The sequence below is a fragment of the Pseudonaja textilis genome, chromosome 1 (assembly GCF_049901715.1).
Source record: "Pseudonaja textilis isolate UNSWEBS1 chromosome 1, rPseTex1.2, whole genome shotgun sequence".
NCBI classification, from domain to species: Eukaryota; Metazoa; Chordata; class Lepidosauria; order Squamata; family Elapidae; genus Pseudonaja; species Pseudonaja textilis.
Genome location: NC_141990.1, coordinates 40,809,726 through 40,825,647, shown reverse-complemented (window position 1 = coordinate 40,825,647; position 15,922 = coordinate 40,809,726). Strand labels below are relative to the sequence as shown.

Below are 15,922 nucleotides of genomic sequence, written 5' to 3'. Positions count from 1 at the left end.
TCATCCTGTGTTTGTGAAATCACCACTGTATGTGCCTCCATTAGCATACAAACTTGGGCCAAACCTTAATATCTCTGAAACAATATATTTATTTTATAAGGGGCCCTCCAGCGAGCATCTGCATTTATTTACAAAGGGCACCATCAATATACATACAGATAGTTTGCCAGTCCATGCAGAAACCTAGAAACTTCCCCAATGATTTTTGGGACCCAAAGTGCTGATATTGGTATGTTTGTGATTGAATATGTATCTCACATTCTCATGTGAGGAGTAAGAAGGGTACAGACATCTACCGCAACTCTTTCCCTAAGGCAGTAATGCCATATAAATAAAGTAAAAATACTATAGAATCAAATTCCACATCCTTATAACTTCATCTTTATGTCAATTTTGTGACATGGGTGGTTATATAAATTTGATAAATAATTTGAAACAGACTGATGTAACTCAAAATTACAACAGTTGGAGGTGATCATATCCAGTGAGAGCATTTTTTTAGGAAAAAGAATGAAAGTAAGAATGAAAAGGATGAAAGTAAGAAATGGAACAAAGAGTAGAGGAACACAGCAACTAGCTGAAGTTGAGAGATAAGAGCCTTGGTGGCGCAGTGGTTAGAGTGCTGTACTGCAGGCCACTTCTGCTGACTATCAATAGCCTGCAATTTGGCAGTTCAAATCCCACCAGGCTCAAGGTTGACTCATCCTTCTGAAGTGGGTTAAATGAGGACCCAGATTGTTGGGGGTAATATGTTGACTCTGTAAAATGGCTTAGAGAGGACTGAAAAGCACTATAAAGTAGTATATATGTCTCAGTGCTTATTGCAACTGCTATAATGTATGGAATAAGGGTGACATTTACTCTGTACCCATATTTCTTTTCATAGCCAGATCTCTTCACTTACTTATCTATGAATAGGATGGATGGATAAATGAATGACTATAGTATTTGTTTTTGGCCCTCCAACATCCAAAATCTCTCCACATACACATACACACATGGCATATTATCCCCATATTAACTTTTGATATGGAAATTTTGCACAGCACTGTTAGATGTAACATGGACTGATGGCTCCCTCCTCCATGAATTCTGTCTACTAAATTCTGTTTTAAACCATCTGGGACATTGGGTGCTGTGCTTTCTCAGTCTGAACTAACTAACTAAATGGGAAAGAAGCCCCATACACTGCAACATCCATTCCATGTCAGTGAACCAGTTCACTTCCTGGCCTTTTGGTTCAATGACCACTGTGATTGCACTGAGAAAATTAATTTCTCTTCCCTTCATTCCCTACATGACAGTCTTATCACATATAAAGGACAACTTTATTTGATTTTATCTTTGTGACAATCTTTTGAGTTAAAGTGAGACTAAATGGCAAAAGATAATTAAATGATCTTCAAGCACTATAGAAACAAGAATCTTAATCTGTGCTAACTAGTTGAATGTTGGCATCTTCACCAACCAATTGGTACATTGATTCTTTTCTTTTTCTTTTCTTTTAAAAATGCTGAAGCATTTGCTGCTTTGAACACCCCACCTCCTTAACTTCAGCACATTTTGAGCTTTTTTTTCTTGACACCATTACTACAGCTATAAAGTACCTTCAGAACCATACTTTAGAACTTCAATGGTGACCTATCCTTCTTTACATTTCCTGAAAATATCCATTTTGCTTTCGTTTTGTTTTCAGATTTCAGATTTTCACTAGCAAAACCACATTGAATTCTTTGGTACTCCATTTTTTTCTCATTGGAACTGTTTGTAGTTGTACTTTAAGTATCACTTTAGCGTAAGCCGACCTTCCATGAGCTAATTTCCCATGAATATCTCTTGCCATATTATCTTATTAGCCATTTCCTTTGTTAATTAAAATCTTTTTTAAAGTGTAAGATACATATTTGACTACATTCAACTGCAATATTACTTTTAAAAATCTCAAATTTTATTTTATTTTTTAAATTGTATCCCTTTGAAAGAAGAAAAATTGCACATGTTATTTTTAAATTAAATTGAAAAAATGTAACCAAGTCTTTTGTTGGATAATATTTTTGTACTACCAAAAGCTGTTGTTTCCATAAAGAGCATTTGAAAGGTCATGATTCTGTTAAAATATTACTTCTATGTTCATAACTTTCTACAGCATATTAATTATCACATATAATTTCTATGGAAATCCCTTTAAATGTTATTTTGGTGATGTTTCTTCCTACACAATAGGTAGACAATATCCTATTTGTAGTGCTGTCTTATATGCGTTTAATAGAATATACACTACATTTCAGTGTCCTCTGTAGTGCTAACTGGGTATAAGATTCAATATCCCACTGTCTACTTTACCATTACTTTAAAATGACTGTATTATTACTTTTGGGTAAAATTATGTATTTCTTACCTATAGGGATTTTTAGTAGGTTTGGTTGTTACTTGCTTACTATCTTTCCCGTTTTACTTTCTTTTGGCTCCGTTTCCCACAACCCATGCCTGCAGTCTGCACCCACAATGAGATAGAAATTGAGACAGATCAGCAGCTGGATAACCTGTACCTGAAAGCTTTAGAGGGTTTTATCACTGTCATCACACAGGATGGAGACATGATCTTTTTGTCGGAAAACATCAGCAAATATATGGGCTTGACACAGGTAAGAGTATTATCTATTCATTTCTCATAGCAAGCTGGATATGACTCTCTGCTCCTTCTCACATTCTGCTCTTGGTAAAGGATTTCTTTAAAAAATAAGATTGAACAACATATTTTCTATATATCTCAGAGAGACAAAAGATACCTGTTCTGGTATCTCTGCGGCATCCATGAAGAGACCAATGCATTTGTATAGGATTAGAGACACAAGAAGATGCTCTGAAACAATAAAAGTTCTATGTACACAGCTGTGTAGGGTAGTAGAATAGGGATTTGTATGCATATATCTGCCCAATAAATCATACCATCAGTTTGGACAGAGGGCGTGAAATAGTTTGTACAGGTAGGATTCAGCCATGCATCCTCCTTCTGGCTTCCTATCTTTTTATTTCACGTTGATGGTTTGTTTTGATTTCCATTATTGTCTAGAGTTCAGCTGAAGACTTGGGTGAGTTTGAAACCATTATTAGTAAGGACAAGTCTGTACAGCAGAGTTCACAGTGTGATTAACCCTGGTCTAGGGTGCTGTTAAAAGCCAGGCTGGTAGTAACAATGTTCCTCATTCATGACTTTATCATGGGTGAGGCAGTCAATGTGGCATATGTAACTGAGACAAGGGTGGGCTTGAAAAGAAGTATTTTTTCCTGTCCAAATGGGTTTCAAGTTTAGAACTAGCTGTGATTCCTGCACAGATGGGATGGAATGGCAGTTCTCATTCACAAAGCCCTAATGGTTTCATCACTTGGAAGCCTGACAGAGGCTTTGCACTGCAGTATATGAAACCCTGTGATTGAAGTTGGGGAAACAGGTGGGTTTGTTGCTGCTTTCTGGACTTCCTGCTATGCAGCAACTTCATTGCCCGAGGTTGAGGTGTCCATGGAGTCTTCAAGATTGATAATTTTGGGAAATTTTAAATTTCCTTAATGTGGCATTAACACAGGAGTTCACATGGTTACCATGATTGCCATAGATTGAGCCAAGTTACTGAAAGCCCAACGCAGGGAGGTGATAATGTGCTAGATCTGCTTTTTATCTCAGAACAGTTAAAACATAATTTAAAGATGGAGAACATTAGCATCAGTCTTTTGTAAGAATCGGATGACTCTCTGGTTGCTTGTTAGCTAACTGGGGCTGCCCCTTCCTCCGGCAGGAAGGAAGGCATTATTTGATCAGAAATATCCCAGGTAACTATTGGACCAGATTCATGTTTTTCTTGGAGTTCAGTCAAGGCTTTAATCTCCATCTGGAATGGGAGTACTATGGGAGTTGGGACCAGATTGTTGTATAATTCAGTTATGGGTACTTGTGCCTTTGCTTCTAGAAGAAACCCCATGCTCAAGTGCTCCAAAGCTTCTGATGCATCCTCAAACTGGGAATTTTGCCAGGATTTAGTCTCTTATCATCTGTTTCCTACCACATTTGCTCCTGCTGAGTCAGCCTCAAGTAGTTGATTATTTAACTTGCTGGATCAGAATTCTCAGCACTGATTTCTCTAAGTCAGATGAAACAGGAGCAGTTACCTGCAAAGTTTTTGATTCTGTGACTCCTAACGAAATGGATATGATCCTTATAACTGTCAGTCTGTTTACCTGCTTATTAGAACCATCTGCCTTCTGGTTTATTAAGGCCTGCTGAGAAATGATATGAGGTTGGATCTATGCAGTGGTAAACGTTTCCTATCCTAGAAATCCCTTCTCTTGGTCATCTATACTTTTATGGCACATGAGAATTACTGCAATATGTTCTACATGGGGCTGTCCATCTTTATCATGTTGCTTTTATCACATTCTTTCATTTGGTTTTTGTGTGTTTGAGGATAGATGAAATTTTCATCCATCTGTCTGTCTATTTCACTCATTGTATAGGTAAATTCATTTTGTATCTTTTTTATTTCTTCACTTTTTCTCAGTTAATTTTATTCTGTCTTTTCTGCCAACAAGGTGGAAATACCATTCTTGGGTTTTTTTTCCCAATTTTTCTAGGTGGAATTGACTGGCCACAGCATTTTTGATTTCACTCACCCATGTGATCATGAAGAAATTCGGGAAAATCTAAGCTTGAAAAATGGTAAATGTTTTTTTAAAAAAAACTTTGTCCCCTGGAGGATTTATTATAATCTTGAGAATGAGTTTTCAGAGTTGCATTACATGTACACATTATTTATGGGCAAACAATCCCTGGTTGGTGGTGCAGTCAAGGACTCCTAATCGTTACTTTGGGTTAGTGTGGGCATGTCCTCATCCTTTTATCCACCTAGTTCTTTCCTCTAAGTTGATAAAAGAGTATCAGGAGAATCCAGCCCTTCTAAACTGGGATGTCTTCCCTTTACCACCAGGTTTCTGGGCTGATCTCTGGTTTGGGGGAACTGGCTTGGAAAGATGGACCTATTCAAATAGGAATTGACTGCATTGAGAAGAATCCTGAATTATAGCAGCCAAATTGTGTAGAGGTGTGTCTGTGTTGTGAAGCAACAGAGATGTCTTGGTGATGGTATACCAGCCCCATTACCAGTCAGCTGTTATCCAAGATTCTTCTGAAAGCATTTTGAAAACCATGTTCCTGGGGAAAATGAATAGAATATCCAGTAACAGCTATACTGAAAAGGAGATATGTGTATCCAGTGCCCCTTCCTAACAAATGTTGCTCAGATCCAATGCATATGGACAGTGGTGGTGAAGGGCTGTACACTCCTCCCAACCACCACTGCTCACCTTCATTGCTACCAACCATCACCTGTTATTCATGCTCCTAGTCAACATAGATTTATCACCATCAGAATACTCCTTTCCTCCCTATTTCCCATACCTCCTTAGCTGTTAATCACTTCATTTAGATTCATCGTGGCTTGGGAATTCTGGGAGTAAATGTTCACACATCTTAAAGGGATCCAGGTTGAGAAACTTTGGTCTAGAGAGTCAGGAAACTATTGATCCTTGTGAATAATAATGACCTTAGAATGTAACCAACAGAACAGAAAACCTTACTTAGTTAATAATCACTCAGAAAGGTAGCAGGTTTATAGTAACGAAATAGTGAAGCTAAGTAACACTTATAACAAAAGTGATGATTTCTTCAAACCTGAGCTGTCTGCTCATTAAAATCTAATTATTAATAAAGCAATAACTAATTTATCTTGCAACATTTCAATCCTCATGTAAGATGACATCAAAAGTAAAAATTCAAACCTTAGAAATTCTGAGAAAAAATGAGTTTATATATATTTCCAGAGCTAATTTTTTTTTTTCCTTAGGTCCAGGTTGTGGGAAAAAAAATAAAGAAATGTCCCTGGAACGTGATTTCTTCATGAGAATGAAATGCACTGTTACTAACAGAGGCAGAACTGTAAATCTCAAATCTGCCACATGGAAGGTAACTTTAGTGACAATGGTTGAAAAATTCAATCTTATTTTTCCCCATTGTTCTATATTATAACAATATAATTATACAAACAACTTTTACATTTCAGGTCTTGCACTGCACAGGGCAAATTAAGGTCTATAATACCTGCTCTCCTCATGCTCTGTGTGGTTATAAGGACCCACTCTTATCCTGCCTTATACTGATGTGTGAGCCTATTCAGCATCCTTCCAATACTGATATTCCACTGGACAGCAAGACTTTCCTGAGCCGCCATAGCATGGACATGAAATTTACTTACTGTGATGACAGGTGAAATAATAATCTCTTTTTTGTTGGGAAACATAAGCAGCCTTGTCTATTTCTAATATGACTGAAGAATTTTTTTTAAAAAATTATTAAAATAGGCATAGACACGGCACAAAGAGAACATGGCAGAGTTCTAGTATATTACACTGGATCATCCAGAGTCTTTTAGTGGGAGAATTATATTCTTGCAAATTGAAAATAGTACCATGGAGGTTGATCTGTACTAACTTTTCTTCTTGTCATGTTATGTTTTCTTTTAATTTGAATATATCCAAAGGGAAAACATTCAAAATTGTTATCTCCCTCCTGTAGTCTGAACTGGTACAGCCAACTATATATTCATTCTGTTTCTGGAGGCCTGAAGTTTGGCTTATTCATATGTGGGGAATGGATCACACCTCTTCATTTTACAGAGAAAGATATTGTTCACTAAATACCCCAAATGCTTTTAAAAATACTTTGTTCTCTAATAAAGAAGATTGGTTTTTTAATGGAAAGATCTCATCAAACAGTATCTTCTCCTATAGAATCTTAAATAGAAAAATGCATTTTATTATACCTCATTTGGCCTAATATTCAGATTAAGACCATATCAATTTTTTATTTTCTTCTCTTATTTATTTATAAATTTTATTTGCCACCTGTCTCATGACCACCTGTCATCCATCAATATATAGGAGTTGTATCCCATCAGTTTCGGAACATCAGGTGCAGGCTGGCTATCCTCAACTACTTTTCCTCAAAAATCTGAGCAATAGCTTTATGATGGTTCTTCAAGTAATTATAGCTTCCACGTATAGCCAAATGTCACAAAGCCTTAGTACAAAATTTTGCAGGGTCTCCTTTTGCAGTGTGGCTCATTTTGGAGTATATAAATACTACTGATACCTGCAGGTAAAATTAAGCCAGAGACTTTTATAGGCATCATGAAACTGCCCACTTGCCTATAATATCCATTTCCAAAGCAAACTGGTGAGGGGAAAGCTTGCCAAGGAGAAGAAGGGAAAGTGGGATGTTTCTCTAAGGGATTGAAAGGAAAGGATTGATTACCTTTGATCAAATACTAAGTCACAAACAAACAAAAAAGATGAACCAAACTTATACAAATTGAAAGCCAGATAGTTGGGATAACCTCTCATTGCATCCAAAATATAATGGAAGCTTGTAAGTTCTGTTCCTGTGGCAATTATTAATTGCCAAAACCTGATGTCCTTTAGTTATCTAGTCCATTTGTATTATACAGGGATTTTATATTCCTATTGAACAGAAATTGTATTTTGGAAACCATTACCAGGATATTATTCATTCAGGAAAGAGAATTCATTTTAGTATTAGAGGGCACTTGATAACAGCTATATATTTTATGTTTTCAAAACATTAAATATTATTCTTTTAATACCATCAACACATTGTCCCCATAGATAATTCTCACATGTGGGCTACGTAAGAAATTGAAGGGCAACAAACTGCTTTGAAAGGGAACAAACTGCTCTGAAAAGAAAAAACATTTACCACTAAAATTGGAAATAGAACAACCATGATAAGAAAAGTGTTAAGAAAAGTGTGCTATATATAAGAAGTTAAATACCTGTTTCCCCGAAAATATTTCCAGATTTTAGGATCTGTGAGAATTATAATACTAAAATTCAAATAAAGTGATGAAAATTGTGGCCTGATAGAAAAAATATTTGAAACATTTAATCCTAACTGAGAATTAAGTGATATAAACAGGTGTATGATCAAATCAACAGTTTTTGTGACAGCGTATTTTGAAGAATATCATCAATTCTTATTTCTTTGAAAAAAAATGATATATTTGGTATATGAAAAAGATCTGTCTTTCCTCTCTCAGTGGAGCTAACTTTGTGAACTATTGATGCTCCATCCTTGCACAAATGCAAAAATTCCTCATAATGCAGAAAATAAGTTTCATTGGCAGATATTAGTTTATAAATAAAATAATATTTTATGGTAACCCTATAGAGGTTGAGCAGGCCTCTACCCTCTTAGCCTCTTGAAAAGCACTGAAGACCTGGCTCTCTTTGCAAGTGCTGGGTGAATGGATTTAATGAGAGACTGTTTGTCAGAAATTTAACTTTGATGCCAGGTTTTTAATGTTTCCGGTTCAAATAAATGTAATATGGTATTGTGCTGTTTTGTTATTGCCATTGTTTTAATTGCTGATTGGGAGCCCCGCCCCCCCAAATTTCAATATAAGATGGGTAGCTAAATAAATGTTTCAAATAAATAAATAAAGTGGAGAACTAGGAGCAACATTTAAGTCTGCACCCATCCTGATTAGTCTATCACATGGAGGCAGCATATAGGCACCTGCTGTAATTAAGTTATGAGGTAAAAGTGCACATGCATGCACAGAACCAACACTGTTCTTTCTACATAGAAGTAACTATAATTACTGTTGGTAAAGAGATGGGTTAGATTTCCAGAAGTCATATTTTTCTGCATTTACTATTTCTTTCAAGACAAAGAACAACATCTGCTGCCCTCCAATCATCTAGAACTGTTCTAATTCCCCAATTGTTATGGGAGGATTATACATACAGATTTAGATAGCCCTTCAGTAAGATCTTTCAGTAGCCTTTGATGCAGTTCATCTGACATTGGAAGCTTAAATTCATTCAAAATAACTAGATATTCCCAAAACTTCTATCTAACTGAAGGTTCAGTCCTATCCCTTTTTAGTTGCCCTTTTGTATCTAGAGTTACATGTTATTAGCATTTTGTTCCCTTTATTGAGCAATTGGCAGGCTCTTTCAGTACTCCTGAATGTAGCTGAACTGGTCCTGGATTTTTTTAAATTAATAGATATGCCTTCAATTACATTCATTTGTAAAATGTAAAATCACAGAAATGAATCTTATTCTTCAATGAAAAACGTCATTGAATGTGATTCCTTCTCCAGATCCTTGCTGATGTTTTGTAACTAATGTATAAGCCTAAGACATTTTGGCTATCTTGCATATTACCCAAAAGAAAAAAGAACAAGTAGCTAAAGTCACACATTCCTGTAAAAACACATTATTTTATATGCATAGTTGCAAATTAAGAAATAATATCTTAAATATCTCACCAGCATTGTAATCAGATGACCTGTGTACCTATTTGGTCACTGCTCCAGGTGTTAACTACTGAATAGAATTTTCAAGCATCTACCTTTATTTTGTTAAGGGGTTTTCATTTTTTTTTAAAAAAAAATAGATGAACTGATCTCCAAGCAATCCTTCAAACAGAGGTTGTTGTGAAGTTAAAGGCTATTTCTGATTTTCCTTCAAGTAAAGAAATACCTTATGGCATAAATTTTCTTGTCCTTAAAATTTATCATGTCCTGTGGTTTTGCTGCATACCTAAGACTATGCAATACATTCCACATTTTATAGATTTTTACCTAAATCTGGGCTTGGCATAAAATTAATCTGGATCTAATGTTGAATCTGTATATGATTTGCATAGACAGCAGGGTTTTGTTTATTTGTTTTTTTATCGATGTTTGCAGTTATAAAAAGGATTTTATACTCATCTATCCTTAATTATATAGCTAAAATGGTTGAAGTCAACAAAAGCAGACCTTGCTGCAGAGGGACTGTGAGTTCAGTTTTATTCTGATAGCAACCAAATTCCTGGACTTTGTAACTCGAGCCAAATGTTGTTTACTGTGGATTTCAACTGATGGTTTGGGGAGTCAAGGGGAAAAAAGCAAACCTTCAAACCCAAAGTTTGCAAACAAGATATTAATTCTTGAGTAATGTCTCCCCTTGGATTTTATTTTGTTTTGTATCATTTAGCATTTCAGTATGAGAGTAAGCTTTTCTGTTCTTTCTATGGTGTTGTTTATTTATTTTATATTGGTTTGCGAAAGCTGATAGTAAGATAACAATGCTGCCCAGGACCCTTTGTGAGTTCAAGGTTGAGAAAGCTTGCAAGAGGGCTTCTGAAATGCTTTCTAACCTCTTGATGAAAATGGTCATTGTAAGCATCTTCATTTTTTCAAAGATAACTAAGAAAAAGATGTGTTTTCCTCTGGTGTTCTCTTCGTGTACATTTTCTGTGTCTGTCTGCACTGGGAAGCACAGGACAGGTTACCTATCCAAAAGATGCACTGGGTTGTGTTTTTTTTTTTTTTTACTGGAAAGTTGTTCTCTATGTCCTTTTGCCAGATCTGTCCCATTTTTAATTCTGTCTTTCTTAAACTGACTTCTCCCACCATGTCAAATCTCATTTTCAATTATTTTTCAAAAGTTCAATTTCCAGACAACTATAACCAATTTGTAGACAGCATTCTGTTAGGTTAGAAAGGCTGGATTTGTGAATAGGTTTAAGTAGATGTCTTTGGAATTGGGCAAGAGGCATTTGTGATTTCAATTGGAAAGGTTCAAGGCTTGAGAAAGTAATTGTCAGCATCCTACAAATGTGCCTTAAGTTGTCATAGGAATTAACCAGTGCCAAATCTAGAGAAGCACAGTCTTCTCTTTGGTGTGGCAATTAGTAAAACATGAGCTTAATCCAAGTAAACAAGAAAGTGGAAAAAAGAAATTAACGGTTGCCATGTTTTAACTATCTTTCGTATAAAAAGGTATAAAAAGGGAAAGCTATCAAACTATTAAGGTTCTGTTATAATAGTATGTATCAGTAGAGTTCCAGTAATTTTTTGTAGTATCTGTTTCCTGACCCCAAAGACTAACACTCACCTGCATACCTCAGTTTGCAATTAATGTACTTTTGACTTCACAATTTTCAATAATCCTGTTTGGTTCTTGCAGATTACACAGCCATTATGTTACAGTCAGCTTGATGAACCTTAAGTCCACCTGAATGAAGAGCAATGTTTGAAGATCTTTTAAGAAGGAAGCAACTATTTAGGTTACAAAAGCAATTAAGTTGAGTTGACATTGCTTAGGACCCAACAAAATAAAACAGAGGAGAACCCATGTCTCAGTGCTAAAGCATCTGCTTTCCACAAAGAAGGACCAAAATTCAGCCCTTGGTTTTAAAAGATTCAGGTGATAGATGATGATGAGTTTCTCCTGTGACTCTATAGCAGAGGTCCCCAAACTTGGCAACTTTAAGACTTGTGGACTCCCAGAATTCTGGCTGGCTGGCTGGAGAATTCTGGGAGTTGAAGTCCACAACTCTTAAAGTTGCCAAGTTTGGGGACCTTGTGCTACAGTATGATTGTCAATCAACATAGACCCACCTTCCTAATTATTTAGGAAGCCCATTTTTAATAATATAATAATTAACCTAATAATTTAATAAATTATTGAATACATTTATTTATTCATTTAAATTATTGAATAAATTTAATCCTTATCATTTAGAGAAGCCTATTTTTCCAGATTTCCTCCAAGGACTGTTTCAGCACCTGGATTGGAGAATTCCCTCCGCCTTCTTGTTTTTCATGCTAAATGACATATATGGGTAGAAAGTTAATTTAGCTTGAAACAGCTTTTAGGTTATTTGGGACTAAAGTTAAAGTTTTAAGTCTCTACTTAAAATATCTACTGTCTACAACCCCACAGCAGTGACCAGTTTGAATGACACATTAATTCCTTTTCCTTTGACCCAATTAAGCATTGCACATAAACATGATTAGTTAGTTGCTGATCTTTCTCTCAAGACTTTAGCTTCCAATATGTCAGGGAATATTTCCATAAAATATGTACATTTTGTATAATTAAAGCCAAATGTAGAAAGCATATCATATCAGCATGATTAAGCTTAGTAATGGCTAAACCATCTTCAGCCATGAAACTCAATTGGGTAACTGCATGCCATCACCTCTCTAACTCAGTTACTCTGCTGCCAGCTCTACTAAATCTGTATTGGTTGCAGCCAGCAAATAACAGCAAACCTACAAAAAAGAAGGTAGTTATCTAAAACTATCTTTTACTATACAGTGTCACTATACAGTGTCAACAAATTTGCCAATCTAGGGTTTCAGATAGGACTTTTTGAGGCCTAATGCTTTTTACACCCAGTCAGTTGAGGTCAGACAGCATATAAATTTAAATTTTAATATATTATTGGCTGGAGTCCTTCCAGAACAATCTTTCTCAACCTCAGTAACATTAATGCTGACTGGGGAATTCTGTGAGTTGAAGTCCATACATCTTAGAAAGTCTGAGCAAATCAGATGCCCTCCTATTGATCTATATTTTGTTTTCCCATACAGCGATATGGACATCATCGTCTCTTTGGTCCCAGGCATGGGGTTCATGTATTGGAGAATTGCAACCATCATGCTAGGTTTTAATATTTCCCTTTCTGTTTCTAATGACATCACACTGTTGCAACTCCAGTCGTTAATGGCAGTGAATGATGTTGGAGGAAATATACAAAATGTAGATGAGAGGTCAGTGTCAATTTGACTACATCTTCTGGAGATAGAGGCGATAAATTTGAGGCAGAACTGTCATTTTGCGCAGTACAGATAGAGACTCCTAGACATGGAGCCACACACGCAGTAGCATAGGAGTCTGAATACTTTCTTTCAGGCCTGTTGCTGCATCTCTTATCTGTTCGTGAACCATGTGCCACTTGAAAGGGATGAAGTAAATGATACGAGATTGACAGGCCATTTATCATCACATCTGGTGCTTTGTGCCACATGGACCAAGCTAATGTGATTTCCATGCCTGCAGTCTGCATGCATTAAGGCTTTAAAAAGCATTGATTCTGAATGTTCTGTAGGTTTCAGAAATAGGCTAAGCTCCACTAGTACGCCTTTCTTAGGCTACTTCAGCAGAGTGTTTCAGGTGGGTCAAAGGGCTGAAGAAGAAACACTTTTAGTGCATCATGTTTTATGGGGAGTTGACTAAAATTAACCAATTACAATATTTATTTCTAAAAATTAGCCAAGGCCAGGTTGGTAATTAAAGGCATAGTGCCCCAAGGTTAATGCCGCTTAAAGATGAGGTGAATATTAACAAGAGCATATGGATAGTTTATCCAATTATCAGAAGTCATAATCCTTGGATAATATTTCAGTGTAATATAAGTTAGGGGTAGAATTTTCCTATTTTCCGCTTTGCCTGTTCTTTGAGAACATACCCATTGTCCTCTGACATTTAGGATCTAAACAGCTATTTGCCATCCTGCAGACATGGTCTTAGTGAGAATGAGTGAAAAGGCAATGAAATAACACCTCTTTTGTCCAAAAGATCTTCTAATCCAATAATACATATGATCTTATTGACATGACATTTTCACAGGATATATGTACTATAAGAAGTGCTTTAAAGGTGTGTGTATTTCAGAGGCTAATGCCAAGCGAAGGAGGCTTGCTGCAGGTTGAAAAGCTAAGATTAAAATAAAGTGATATATGAAATGACTAAAGCATGTAATGTTATCTTTCAGCACTAGAGAAAAGTTCAAAAGTTCCTGAATGGTACTTATTCTAAAATTTTAAAAGACATGCTAATAATCCAGCTACCCTGTAATAGGCTGATTTGGAAAATACACACCCTGTTGAATGTATGTTATAGTCCTGAGAGTTGCTCATATAAAAGTGCCCGTGTTTGGGAAATCAGTAATTGCCTTAATTCTGCATTGATGTGACTTGGCATTTCCCCAAAAAGAAGTTAGGATGACCAATGTCAGAGTTGGACAAAGAGACAAGATACTGATAGCACATATAAAAATGAAATAGGCTTACAGCAGTAAAATTGCAATCTTAAGCAATATTACTTAGAAGTTCTAATTACTAGATCTTACTCCTGCATTAACTGAATTGAAATGAGAAATTTACATATTTAATAACCGTTATTATTATTATTGTTGTTGTTGTTGTTGTTGTTGTTTGCTACTTGGTCACCAAGATGTTCAGACTAGATTTGGCATTTAAAAGTATCCATTGAGTCCTTCCCAAGGACCTGGGATAGGGAGATGTTGATGTTTCATGGTATTAAAGGTATCATCACAGGGTGTAAGCTGTTCTGGATAAAGCTGTCTTTTGCAATTGCCTGATGGTGACTTGGTCAATGCCGATGGTACTCCAGTTATTTTGGGATTGCACCCAAGGCACTTTTTTACTACTGGTATTACCTTTGCTTTCAACTGCCACTGTTGTTCTATATCTATTTGCTTTGTATTTTGTTATCTTCCCCAGTTCTGTTCTATTCTGCTGTCTCCAGATATTGCCACATCCACTTTTTATTATATATGTTATTATTATTGCAATTTAAGTCATTCCACACATTATACCATGGCAATTTATGCGTTATTACATGGCAAAATCAGACTACTCATCCAAGTAACCACCAAATGAACACATAACAATGAATCCCATCTTTGTTCTTTAACATGTTCTGGCAATCTTATGTTTGTCATTAATCAAAAACCAGTATCTCTCTGTTTCATTGACTGTTGGAGATAATTGCCATGAGAGCATTGCATTGCAACCAGCAACCCATGTACCTTAGAATGCAAGACAACTAAGCGATATAGTGAATGTTTAATGATGACTTTGCAGAGTTTCCTATGGAGCTCCAGGGTTCATAGCTGCCTATTGGTTCCTGGCTTCTGAACCCCAGCTCTGAATCTTCCCTGCTCTCTGTTGAAGCAAGCATTATAGCACCTACCACCATTCTCCATGCTTTAATTACAGTAGGGAAGACGGTTGTCTTCTTTGCACAGTCCCTGTATATTTTTCTCCTTCTGAAACGCAAATGTAGTGAGCAAATGCTTGGAGGAAATTATGTTTATCCTGTGGTTCAGCTGGATGGACTTTCTACTTTCTTCTTTCCTCAGTTACCAACCACAGTTCACAAGATCTTACAGGTGCAAAACTGCTACAGGGAATAGGAGGGCAAAACTAGTGTCTGAGTGAAAGTGTCCTTTAATGGCATGAAAAGAGGGAAAAGAGGAAGAAAAAGAAAAGCCAGACTCCTTCAGGGCAGGACAAAAATCACAATCCTTGTGAGAATAATGACAGTGTTACCGTCATTAGGGATAATGGCAACTACGTGCTCACAGGCAGAGGAGTCTCTGCATTTGTTCTAACGTTTTATTTCCTGGCTTTGTGAGTTTAACGTCAACTAGGAGTGATGCAGTTCAAAGGGGAGGGAGTAACCTTATTGCGGTCTTTTCATTTCACAGTTTTTTTAAAAGGGTTTATCCAATTATACTATACAGATAATAGGATTCATGTGCCTGACGTAGATATGATCAAAACTATACACAATGTTAACAAGGTTATCCTGATATGCTGAGGAGAAGGAGGAGAAAAAACCTTTGTTTTTAATGATGGCAATTATTTTAATATAGGATACACGTTATATTTAGTAAAAGATAATCCTATGAATGTGATTTTTGAACCAATCTTCACAGCACCACTGATTTGTAATCTAGTACTTATTTTTACATTGATGATGCAAGGACCAGAGTCACTGTATGAAAATCTTTGTGGAATTTATGTTAGGAAGCATTATTGCATAAACTAGCAGGTGACTCCCATGGAGATCTGGGACAACCTCACTGTTAGTTGCTTCCTTAGTATTTGTTTGTTTAATTTTTGCTTTAGTGAAGGAAATACCAAAAACAATGAGCTAATTCCTAACGATAAATTCCAACTGAAAAAGTCAACACTGTATAAAT

General features: G+C 36.1%; 1 protein-coding gene across 3 annotated transcripts in view; it reads left to right on the top strand.

Annotated features, from left to right (window-relative positions):
• The window catches only part of EPAS1 (endothelial PAS domain protein 1), a 93,372-nt gene that overhangs the window by 59,502 nt on the left and 17,948 nt on the right, over positions 1-15,922 (top strand). For all 3 annotated transcript variants that reach the window (XM_026695858.2, XM_026695856.2, XM_087932226.1), the window contains 4 exons: positions 2,494-2,645; positions 4,627-4,711; positions 5,895-6,013; positions 6,111-6,313. In XM_026695858.2, the coding sequence (XP_026551643.1) occupies positions 2,494-2,645; positions 4,627-4,711; positions 5,895-6,013; positions 6,111-6,313 (559 nt within the window). The remainder of the gene's footprint in view (positions 1-2,493; positions 2,646-4,626; positions 4,712-5,894; positions 6,014-6,110; positions 6,314-15,922) is intronic.